General features: G+C 32.9%; 1 protein-coding gene across 3 annotated transcripts in view; it reads left to right on the top strand.

The window, feature by feature from the left end:
* Window positions 1-13,340, top strand: part of LOC115213099 (transducin-like enhancer protein 4) — a 100,983-nt gene that overhangs the window by 52,268 nt on the left and 35,375 nt on the right. For 2 of the 3 annotated variants that reach the window (XM_029782023.2, XM_029782021.2), the window contains exons 5-8: window positions 6,436-6,498; window positions 9,200-9,274; window positions 10,053-10,230; window positions 11,045-11,055. In XM_029782023.2, the coding sequence (XP_029637883.1) occupies window positions 6,436-6,498; window positions 9,200-9,274; window positions 10,053-10,230; window positions 11,045-11,055 (327 nt within the window). The remainder of the gene's footprint in view (window positions 1-6,435; window positions 6,499-9,199; window positions 9,275-10,052; window positions 10,231-11,044; window positions 11,056-13,340) is intronic. The other variant, XM_029782024.2, reaches the window with a different exon arrangement.

Here is a 13,340-nt window from a genome sequence, read left to right on the forward strand (position 1 = left end):
ATACATATTTCATTAGCTGCCAGTTTTATCATCATAGAAATGGATATTCAGATATAAGCTGCTGTTTCTGTCAGTGACACACCATTTGTGTTGCTGCAATGGCATGTTGCTGTAAGCTGAGGTCCTTGACTCTATGCCGGGTGGGCCATTGGACATTGGGTAATATGTAGTCAGTTAAGAATACAGGGATATCTTGTAGCTAGCTATAAGCATCAGGTGCAAAGGTATACTGTTAGGAAAGTTTTATTGTTGTATATCCCCAGATCAGTATAGAAAAAGCAGATGTTAATCAGATATTCCAGTTTTGGCCGTCTTATAATATTTTGTCTTTTTGGGTATCCTTTTGTAAGATGCTAGATATTCTCATTATTATAGTTTTCTGAAACACACACCCATATTCATCATCATCATCATTGATTTTTTTTCTTCATCTGTTTTTTTTCTGATGCCAACCCTTACGGCTGGGCATTTTGTTAATAGTTGACATAAATGCCACTGTTAGCCACTAGTAAAGTGATGCCGATGCAAAGTCATGAAGAGACAAATATGCATGCACACAAACACACACACACATGCAGGCTTAGAAGACTTAGAACTGGCTTCCATACAGTTTCTCTCTACCAAATGTTTTCCACTGGACATTGGTCAGTCCACAGATATATAGAAGATGCAGACACTTGCCTATGTGCCATGGAGTGTGATTGAATCTAAAACCACAAAGCTGGAAAGTGAAATTCTTAACCTCACAGTCATGCCTGCAGTTTATCTATTTTAATTTACCTTACTGTTACCTTGATCCAAAGACCTGTCATAGATCCACAGAAGCTTTCTGTGGTAGTGTTAGAATAAATTTATTTGTATATGCCTTTCGCTATTATTGATCATCTTTTGAAGGAAACAACTGATAATGATTTCAACATTATCAACTTAAGAAGAACATGGCATGAAACAAAAGATTTGTCTTGCGGCATTTGTTGACCTACAGAAGATATTTGGACAGGGTGGCACCTACTTAAGTGTCATGATCAGCAGCATGAAGGTTAAGTATCCATGAGTGGCTTGGCTATGAGAAACATAAAAAAAGGGGGTTGTGTGTGTAAATGTGAGGATTAGTGGTGTATATTAAATGGCCAGATTAAACTTCAGGTAGACGATCACATTAATACCTCCATTCCTAATCAAAAAGGCTATTTACATTCCAATATTAGGATTAAAAGCATCCCTCTCAGTTAAACTACTGAAGATCATTGGTAGTGTAAGATCTCTTGTGAAATACTTGTCTTTCTTAGCTCAATGATTAATGAACTGAGCATGAGCTACAAAGGAAAATTGTTAATTTTGGTAACCCGTTTCTTACTAGTGTGAACATTCTTATAGTGATTTGGCATTATTAGAGGAATTTTAGAATCTTAATGTCAAAGCACAGAAATTTGCATGGTAATTTTTATCTGTTAAAATTATTAACTCTCAAGTCTCTCCTTATCATCTTGTATTAGAAGAGAAGCATGTATTGGATGATGTAGTCTGTCCAAGATACACTCTTCAGGTAAAGATGGGAATGGCATCTTGCATCGCATACCTACTTCTTAAGGGTACACCTAGGGTCAACAGTATTTAAATAAGTCTTCTGGTCAATATTGAAATAACCAATTGCTTGGTTGCAGGAGGGAGGTGTGTGTGTGTGTGTGTATGTGTATGTATGTGTGTGTGTGTGTGTATGTATGTATGTATATATATATATATATATATATATATATATATATATATATATATATATATATATAGTAGTTGACCTTCTCATGTTGGTAACCTAGCTTGCTGGTAAACCAAACACTTATGAGGATATCAATAAATTCTCAAAGAGTTAATGTTTATTCCTTTTGTGTGGAGTGATCCAATAAGCTAAATAGACAGAATTTCTATATTTCCTATTTTCATTTCAGATAATTTAAACTAAATTCATCAAACACGCACACATGTATGCACATCTCCACTCACTCTTTGTCTTTCCCTCGTTTTCTAGCCTTTTCTCCATCTATTTTCTTAAAAATTTCTCTCATCATCTCTATCCGTTTTCTTCATCCTTTTATCTCTTTCGTTTCATTTTGTCTTTCATCTTTTCACTCTTTTATCATCTACCCCTTCCCTCTACCTCCCACTTCATGTAAGACATTCTTCAACAAAATTCCTTACGTTATCTCTACTTATAGCATTGATTGTTTTTAAAATCTCAACAAGTCTGTAATGAACTCAATTTTATACTTGTGTTATTATGACATTTACTACTGGAATCTCAAACTTAAATTAATTAAATGAAGGCCAAAGATACATAAAAGGTCCTTGATTTTTAAGCACTGGAATAATTGCTTTCCACAGATATTCATCTACAGCTGCTCCCATACTCCCCACCGACTGCTAACAACTGTAGACTATAATCAGTGGCTGTCCTCAAATTTATTTTCTTTTATTTTCTTTTTAAAGGTTGAAATCAATTATCAGAACTGAATCTATTTCTTTTATGTTCATTCCTATTATACGCTTGCATTCCCGCATGCATTTCACATTCTACTCTCAAACCACTCATCTTTTTTTAAAACAAACAAAGAAATTTTCAACAGTTTATATTTTCTGCTTTTGGTTTTTCTACATTTCTTTTTGATTTTTGTTTTTTGTTCTTTCCGCTTGTCTTTTGAAAAATATTGTTTATTTAATTATGGAGAAAATATTTCTGTTTTATTATTGATTCTTTAACTCTTTACTTCAAACTTCGTGTTAGTGGTGGCAAAACACCTCATATTTCACTTTTCCTCCTTTGGAACTTTGGCGGCTGCTATTGCAATCTGATTGATTTTTTACTTCAAACTCAGGAGCTGATTAAAAAAAAAATATTAAACATGTAATGTAGTCAATCCACTCCACTTTTCCTATGCCCCTCCTACAAGTTATATTTTATTGCTGTTTAAACTCTAGACTATCCTTGATTCAGTTGACATAGGACCATCCCCATCTATTTTTCAGACAGTATCTTTGACTACATTAAAATGGTAGGGTGTAGTTGGAAGGAAATTTTGGCTGCTATTTCTTGCAGGTTGAGGGACCATGTAGATGCTCCTTTGTTTACTGCTCCATAAAAGTTTAGTAACCTCGTATCAGTATGAGATGTCCTTCTTTAGATTCATGTTTCTTCTTTTGTCCCAAGTGTTTCATTTCCCTCATCATCCTTGTTGATGTTACATCAACATAGGTTTGCTCTGCAGTTTGAAAAACTAGTTTGGCATGGCAGAAACATGCCCTCTTCCAGGTTTCCTTCTTACACAACATGAAACCTTTAGTTAATTGCCACACCTACTAATATTCTCGTATTACCTTTCCTGTAATTTCTCCATGAACTGGTGCTAATCTTGCTTGTAATAACTACAATTCTACTACTGTGTTCACCCAAACAGTTTATGACTGCAAATGGCTATTGTTATCTTCTGCCACACAATCCAGTCGACAGAAATTTATTAATAACGCCACTTGTCTGCATTACTGTATTGAATCTATCTCTGGCCATATTGTTCTGACATTTTATACTGTGCTTGTTCTTAGTTACAGCTTTAGTTCTCCTCTTCTATTTCCTTTCCCTCTCTCCTCTGTCTCCTTTGGTAAAGTCTGTTGCACTGAGAAGTTCTGACATGCTTGATAACCATCACTTGAACTGTCAATAACACCTATTGATAGAGCTTGATAGTTCACTTGAAACTTGTCCAACCATTAACAGTGATTAGTTTGTCCTTACCAATCATTTTAGTGGAATTCTAAATTCCTATAAAATCTCATTTACTAGTCAGTACTTCATCATCTCAAATTTATTCATAATTCCAAACTACATGTTTAATCCCATCCGTTTCTCCTTTATACAGTAAGCTTCATGATTAAATTGCCACATTACAAACCACTTATAAACTATAAGCCCAAAATTTTGTCTGTAAATGTAAATGCTTCCTAATCTCAAAGGACTTTGCTTGTTTCTAGTTTTATGGTGTTGGGGCAGATATGATAAATATCTCATACTTAGGATGCTGGATTGTCTCAGTTAACATTTTTTTGATAGTGTGCCTGTTCCTAACAGTCAGGTAAATTAGGACAATGTAAAGTGATTTTTTCCTCCACTTCTAAAATAATTATATATTTGTGGTGAATTGGAACTCACCACATATGAGTAATGAATCCCCATACATTATTCATTGTTGTTTTACCCCTGTTACGTCTTTACCCCTCCTGCATTATTTCATGTGTATTATCTTTCCCACCCACCTATCTATCAGGTATTTTCACTTAATAGTTTGTTATAAGAAGAGCATGAAGCAAAAGAAAAACTACTTCTGCAAAATCATGCAAGTTACCTGTAAAAATGAGTGTAGAATGAATTCGGAAAGCAATTTGTATATAACATCTACATGAACTTAAATATATTTTGGTGGGGTGGTGGTCATGGTATATGCTGGGGAAACCCACCCCATCACCATCACCTATTTTGGTGGGACTGATGTTCAATTTTGAATAGCTTTAAGGGACAGATGCACATGAAGGGATTCTAGTCAGTTGCAACACTGATGATGAAAGATTACGGGAAAAGTGTTTGGGTGCAGAATTTGGAAAGTGATACTATAAAGATGATTAGCAGGAAAACAACTTGGGGCTGTGAAGATTATTTTGTAACATGCCATGTTCAGTGAGCAGATGTCATGGCAGTGTCAGTAGAAGTCTAAAGAGTAACCTTAAAGGGTTCCAGAGAAAATTTCCCTATTTTGCCTGTGAAATTTGCATAAACTCTGGGTGTTGTGAATTAGTATTCAAGCACATGTTGCATTTGGTAGTGGTAGTTGTGTGTGGTTTAGTAAGATCTGCTTGCTGCCACTTCTGGCATAGAATCACTGATGGATTGATCACCTGGAGTAACCTGTAAAAATCCAACCCTTGTGAAAAGGTTTTGCTGTTTATTATATTTTATTTGAAATGTAAAAATGTTTTGAAAACAGTGAAAGCTTGCAAAGGCAACATGTAAAGTGTGTTTGTTTGTCTTTTAAATTCTCTCTTGTTTCACATTTGAATTTTTCTGGGTGATCATGTTGCCTTTAGCACTTAAACTGACCATATCCAGTCCAAATATTCTGCCTATTTTGTGTTCAAACCAGCAAAGTCCAGCCTCTCACACCTACTTTACAATGTCATTCTAAAAAATGCTATCACATTATTGAAATCTCAAAGCTATCAGATAATGTATGATGAAGCTAAAACAACGTGAATAAATAAACATTACATTTGACAGAATAATCTGAGTGCTAAAGGGTTAAACACTGTCTGACATCAACCAAATACAAATATATTAAGCCCTGGCCTGAGTTGAACTTTTATAATTTTTTTTTTTAGTCTTGTGAACATTCTATATTTTGTACAATGTTAACTGTCCAGAAGGATAAAGATGTACTATTATCCTAAGTTGAATACCTAAACTGCTGGAAGGAAGTGAAGTCGACAGCAAAAATATTCGAGCCTCAGATAAAATACTTTGCAGTATTTGTTTCAGTTTTTTTTTTCTTTACGGCTTCACAGACCCCAGTTGAACCGTCCAACCCATGCTAGCATGGAAAGCGGACGCTAAATGATGATGATGATGATTCTGGATTTAAAACTTCATTTGAGGACAGTTTTATACTTCATCAATTAAGTACTGGGGGAGGGGGTTTAGTTTAATTGATTACCAAACAAGAACTGAAATCCCCAAGGTAGCCTGTTTTAGCCTTCAGTTTCATACTGACAGCTTCCTATAAACAGCATTGGTGACAAGGAGAGAAATATCTGCTCTACTTTGTGGGTGAGTGGTGGCCTTCCATACAACCTTACCTGGGCATGTGCACTGTGGAAAACACTCCAGTGTTGTGTACCACCTTCTACAAACCTAAACTGAAAACAAGCCACAGATCATTGATCTCACAAGATATGCCAAAGATTTCAGATGAGTGTAAATATAATTTTGTTTCATTCTTCCTGGCTCTGTCATTTCATATCTTATTAAGATAGCCAAGTGATGATGGTATTGTGTCAAAGTACTTTTTCTTGGGATAAGCAATTTTTTATTTTATTTTTTTCTTTAAATCTATTCTTTCTTTGTCAACCTATTCACTAAAAGTTCCTTGGAGTCACTTTCTGACTTCTGGAATTGAACTAATATTTTATATCTTTTATTGTTGATTTTATATTTGCTGTTATTATACATGTATGAATGTATATATATATGTGTGTGTGTGTGTGTGTGTGTGTGTGTGGGTGTGATTATTTTTTTCCATTTCATTTTGCTAATCTGATCTTTTAAATTCAGTTTAACATGTTTCTTACAATTTCATTTTTCTCTCATTTTCATTTTTTTCTTTTATTTTGTTTGTTTTACAGACAGAGATTGCAAAGCGGTTGAATGCAATCTGTGCCCAAGTTATTCCATTCTTGTCACAGGAGGTAAGAATATAATGCAATGCTTCAGTTTTAGTGATGCTCATCTGAAGAAAAAAGCTCATTCATTTTGTTATCACTCACCTTGTTATTTTGGCATTTAAAAAAAAAAAAAAGAAATTTGTCTGTATTCATTTTCAATTTTCACTGATCTGCAATTGTATATTGTCTTGTTGAACCACATACCCACCCACCCCTCTCTCTTACACACACACACACACACTGCCTTGAATTTTTAGCCAAGTGAATTGACCCCCAGTAGTTTTTTTTAAAGCTCAATACTTATTTTATTGGTCATTTTTGATGAACCACTAAGTTATGGGGACATAAACACACAAACACACAACAGATTATTTTTCTTTTTCAGTTTCTGTCTACCAAATCCACTCACAACCCGAGGCTATAGCCCAACCTGAGCCTATAGCCCAAGGTGCCAAACAATGTGACTGAACCCAGGACCATGTGGTTGGGAAGGAAGCTTCTTACCACACAACCATGCCTGTGTATATATATATATATATATATATATATATATATATATATATATGAGGGTATCCAAATCATGTGCTTTTGGGTTATGCCCCACTGCGAAACACCTGGAGTTGACCAAAGCCTTGTGAGTGGAAATGGTAGATGAAAACTGAAAGAAGCCTGTTGTGTGCATGTCACTGTCTTACAATGTTGGTCGTTTCCAATTATTCATGAAAACATAACCGACCTTTGGGTAAATATTACTTTGTTTGGAAACTGCTGAGAGTTGTCAGCTGAAAGGGAATTCAGCCATAGAAAATATGGCTCAGTGAATTGTCTGACCCATGCAAACATGAAAAGTGGATGTTACTCTACAAAGATCAAATTTGTACGCTTGGTTATGTTTACTATAAAGAATTTAAGTTTCCTTTTCTCCACTCAAGTGGGATTAAGAAAATAGTGCAAAAGAAAAAAAAAATCTCTTCTAACTTCGTCAGATCCTTTAAGTTTATAAAAGTCCGCCCTTCTATGCACGCTTATATTTAGTCTCTCACCACGCACACTATAAAACTTAAATACTAGATCTAATAAATATTACTGTAGGTTGAAGTTCTGAAAGCTCTTATCACTTTATACATTGTGAGAGGGTCTGTTCAAGCTGTAATAACATTAACATTTTGCGGCGATGCAACTTTCTCTTGAAAAAGTAATATATGTGAGAATTAAACATGATTTTTTAATAATTTTTTTTCTCTTCTTTTGTACGCATGTTGCTAAATCATTTCTGCTTATTTGCTATATAATCCATCCTGTACCATGTGTGCAGGTTCCACTGCATACAGCTAAGCAGTATTAGCAGTTCCGGTGATGAAGTCGCTCACTGCAGCTGACATTCAAAATACACTCTGCACTACATAGTTCTCTCCCTTGCTCGTGAACCAAAAGATTTCTTTCTTTCTTTCTGGGAACAATTAATAACGTGATCCACTTGAACGTTTTCAAAACATTGTTTTCCTAGAACCACTATTGATAACTTGATAGTTAATTGTATCATTTGATGCTTAAGAAAAACAATAGCAGTATTTGTAGTATTATATAATTTTTCGTTTTGAGTGGAATATATTTATCAAACGACTATATATATGTCCCGACTCCCTTTTCCAAATAAATGCTGTATCATAACCGATAATTCACACGCTCTATATTAAAGCATTTGTAAATTATATTGTTTTTTCATTTTATTTTATTTCTTCCAACAAGTCTTTTATAACATATCATTTAAAAGAGAAAAGTGTAAATTAAAATTACTTGTATTTATTTTCTGAAATAAGTTCTGAACAAAAATTTTAAACAAAAAAAGACAAAAAAAAAATCTTTTTATTGCTTTCGAACAAATTTTCTTTTTCACCTTGTAAATTCCTCCGAGTTGTTTCGTTGCTTTTTTTGTTGTTTAAAAACTTGTGTATTTTTTACTTTTTCTTTTTTCACCCGAGATTGTCTGTAGTAAATTTATTTTATTACCTGTCTTGTGAATTGTGTGTGTGATGGGGCGGGGAAAAGGCCAAATGTAATTTTAAAACAAAAAAAATATCGTTGAACAAAAGAAGGGGTTTAAAATGACGCAAGTTAATTTTGAATTCAAAACTAAAAACCAATTGGGAGGTGTAATGTAATATTGCAAGCTTAAATCTTTAAAGAAAGGTCTAATTATTAACTCTTTTATTGCAATAATCTTTAAAACATTTAAAGCTGAAATAAAATTTGGGGGAATATATTAAATTATTCCAGGTTACTATAATTTCTACTTTAGCATGTAATGTTTTATTAAGCTTGCTTTTAAATCAATAAGGCATCTGTTTTTTTCTTTTTTATTTCCTTTTTGTATTAATATTCTCACTAGCACTTTAAAATGGGTATTTTATTTCATTTAGTATATTCTCATCGCCATCAAATTTTGAAAGCATCCATTTAAACCAAGTTTCATCATCGTTTCTGGGCCAAATCAACATTTAAAACTTGCATTAGATATCAATTCCTCTTCTCTGTATATATTTTTATATAGATAGATCTATCCATCGTTATTTTGAGTACAACGACGATGGCTTCCATCCAGAGACAAGGGTATTCAATGAGTTGACAATCTCTTTTCCTCTCGTCTCTTTCTTGGCTTCTAAAGTTGTAATCACCACACAAACTACCAGTTTTGTTATTGTTCTGTTTCCTCTTTGTTTTGCAGCATCAGCAACAGGTTGCAGCTGCTGTAGAACGAGCCAAACAGGTGACCATGGCTGAACTGAATGCAATTATAGGGGTATGTTTCAGTGAAGCTGCCAAGCACTTTGCCCTCCCATTCCTTCATGTTATTTTCCCCCGATTTAACTTTTTTTTCTTTCCAATTTGTTATAAATTTTCATTACCAAACTCCGACTAATTTTTCGAAGATTGATTATAAAATAGATTCAAAGTAATCATGTGTTTAAACATTTCTTCTGCTGCCAAACAACAGTGATCTCCCCTGAGAATGTCCATCAGACTTCTCCTCTTTAACGTCCAAATCGAAGAAACTTATACTCTCATTCCTTAATACCACAAAATTATAAAATGTACAGGAAAGTAAGGCAGTTAAAAAGATTAGCAATTAAGTTTTCATATAATTCCAAAATACTGAAAACCTAAGAAAAACAAAAGCTTTTTATATATCTATATTTTTGTTTTTGTAGCTTTTTAAAATTTTATACATTCCTCACTTTTTGGTGCTGAAATGAATGGACAGACTGTAAAAACTATCACTAAACTCTTGTTTAATCCAAACATGTAGTATAGACACACATATACATGTTTTTAGTCTTGGACGTTGCATGTCACATGATTTTTATACCTTTTGTTGAATTAGTTTGCCTTGTGTTTTTTTGTTTCCTTTTTGTGTTATTTTATCCACGCCCCCTATTATTATCATCATCATCATCATTATTATTATTATCATTTTTATTATTATTAGCAATCATTATTATAATTAGCACATTATCTTGTAATAAGTCTTTTTTTGTTCTTCTGTTCTTTACATTTGGACATTTGTATATTGTTTTCAGCAACAAGTTCAGGCACAGCATCTCCCTCATGCTCACCCACCAGCCATTCCAATACCACCTCATCCTGCTAGTTTACAACCCCCTGGAATTCCAGTATCAAGTGGATCAGGACTTTTGGCACTTTCAGGCACATTTCCTGGCAACCCACATTTAAGTGGATCTTTAAAAGAAGAGAAGGGTGAGTTTTCAAATAACATTTTTTTTTTCTCTTTTAAGCTGTTTAAGAACTTTTTTTTTTAAAGAGCTGTCTAGTTTTCAGTTTGGTGTGAATGCATAGAAAATAATACTAAAAAATAAAAAAAGTTAGGATTTAATAAAAGTTTGCTCAAGTTAATTATCACTGAATTGCTATGACACCTAACTTCAAAATTGTCAATATATTATGGCAACAATGACTGAAGTTTTGTAAGCCCAAAGATTTCCCAGCAGGAGTTTTACTGCCTGGAGGTTAATCAGTTTGTCACCCTTCCAGTGGACTCATTAAAAGTATTCTTTCTCTCCAATAACTGCTACCAAAATATATAGCTGAGTAATGAATGACTTTTTTCCCCTTCAAAAGCAATATCCAAAGCATTGTCAAATTTACCTTTAAAGGGTAGGAGCCAGCAGTGTGCTTATAGCATGAGTGGAGGTGAAGTCTTTCTGGTAATACACGAAGTGATTATTTTGCATCGCTTTATCACTAATCCTGATCCTATTAAAGAATTAATTTTGAATTCCTAAGTATTCAGTCTAAATAGCATTAAGACTTATTACTGATAATTGCTGACCTTGTTTTAAATCATAATAATGACAATGCTCTTGCTCACTCACTCCATTTGCATATTTCTTTCTTTCACCTTTGTGTGGGTAAAGTTTAGAAACTTTTTTTGAAATAGTTAATACTGGTTTGCTTTCTAAGATATTAAAAATTTAATTTAAAATCTAGACATTGGTATTTAATTCTTTCTTTCTTTCTTTTTTTATCTTTCATATAACCTTTTGGATTATAGAAGAGAAACACGTAAGTAAACACAGTTCTATTGTTGAAAACAGTGAAAAAGGAAGTAACTTGTAGTGTTTGGATCCGAAGAACTTCATCTCTGCAATGCTGTGAAATTTTATATTTTTAATCCATACTTACTGGCAAGCATCTTGCCCACTGTGGAAGCCAAGCAAAACATTTAAAAAAAAAAGTGAGAGAGAGAAAAATAAAACATTTGTGCGTGTGTCTTTTAATGCCAATATTCTTCATAAATATTTGGAACAATCAGGAATAGGTGCATTCTGACTTTGGACACTTCTTATCAAGCAATATTTTGTATATAAATTGAACATAACTTTGCTTGATAATTACCTTGGCATAAATAGTGCATCTTTGGGATTCTTCAAAACAGTACTCTCTTGTAATAAAGGGTTCATCTTTCCAAAAATCATGTCTGTCAATTGTATATTTTCAAACAAAACAAAAAAAATAACAACAGTGAAAGAAACAAACAAAACAAAACTTTTTTTCTGCCAGAACTTCTCTACAATTCATATCAGTTACTTGCTTTTTACAAAACAAGTAAATCTTTTCACTTAGTTCTTATCTTAAACTTTAAATTATTTATCCAAAGAGGTTGAAATGGTAAAAGATTACTAAATCTTTCTTTTCAACAAATAAAATTGATAAAGTTTAATAACAACTGTATATAATAACAAAACAAGGATGTTAGTTTTTCCATATTTTCTCTCTTAAAATTTCCATGTCAACCTCTTTGGTATTATTACAATCTGTGATAATCAAATTTTATACAGTTATTTTTAATGCCTTAATATTTTTTCTATCATCATGCTTCTCTTAAATTTTGTTTCCCTCCTCCTCTTAATTTAATCATTAATTATTATTAAGTGCACATTTCTAATGCACATTTTGAACATTCCAGATAGTTATACTTTTTATAAATTTGAAATTCTTGTTTTATAACTTAAATAATCTTGATAGCTATACCTATATATGCCTTTCTATTTTCCTTGTGTCTTTTTAAACATGAGACAAAATTTGAATGGCTAGATGAAATCTTGAAGTAATTCTGTAATAAATTTGATATTAAAGTAGCCCTTTTCCAATTAAGAAAGAAGTTCTTGTTGAATTCTGTTGCTTTTACCCCATCACCATTCTGAACAACTTGAAGGAATGTATTGGTCTTGTAGGACCATAGATAAAATTATCTTTTTTTTTTTAAAAAAAAAAAGCTTATTATTGACCTATTTGAAATTTGGTAGCAATGAAGTGAAATTCAGTTGGTTAGAACAACCTAATTCAAATTGTTTGATTTTAAGAAAAATTATTTTTTATCTTCTTTTGCTGTTTTATATTCACTTACATATGTATGTGCACTTGTGCGCATGTGTTAGTTTTCCAACTAGCTTAACTTAGTGTCCAATTACTGAATGCAATGTCTATGAAAAAGACTGGTCCTTTAATTTCTTCACAATAAGCTCAATTTAACCAGATTTATCATAAAGTTGTCATCAAACTTTGCTATCAAATAGTTATGTTACACAACCACTTGACAGTCACCTGCTTTTAGTTTATCTTTTAACCACGTGAATTCTAGTTTTACATTTGGTGTTTTTGATTCTTATATTATTTTATCTTTACTTCAAACCCAACATTTAGTGTGTGTGGTCTTCTTTTTCTCCTAACGGCGTCCAAAGTTTCTTTAATCGTGATCATTACATTTTCGGGAATAAGAATTCTAAGTCAGAACCCTGTGTTTCAAACAGGATTAAATACTGGAAATTAGATATTCTACTTTCACACTAGTGTTATGCAGTACACTCACATCTTCACTGTTTCATACAGTCAGGCACCAGCTTATGTTAATTTATTTAAGTTAAACAAGCCTTACATAACTGAAATTGCAGTTTCATTCTCTCAATTGACTCTTACATGTCAAGGGTTTGATAATATTAGTTGACTGATTGCTTTCAAAGCCTGCTGCTATGTACAGTAGACTACTTGAACGAAATCAGTTTGCAAGAGGTAATATCCTTGTTTCTTATATAAATTAACGTATATGACTACACACCTTAAACATAAAGTTGTATTGCGTACTTATGTCTTTTTCTTGTGCTACACAATACAAACAAAAACTGTATTTCTTCATTCTTTTACTGGTTTCAACCATTAGAATATGGCTCTGCCTTCAAATGTCTAGCCAGTCATATTAATCTAATACTTCTTTCAGGCTGTTACTTCTTTGTCAATCTATGGTAGTCGAGTAGATAAGCATATATGTATTTGAATGTGTATGTGCGATG

This window comes from Octopus sinensis, linkage group LG6 (genome assembly GCF_006345805.1).
Source record: "Octopus sinensis linkage group LG6, ASM634580v1, whole genome shotgun sequence".
Taxonomy (NCBI): Eukaryota; Metazoa; Mollusca; class Cephalopoda; order Octopoda; family Octopodidae; genus Octopus; species Octopus sinensis.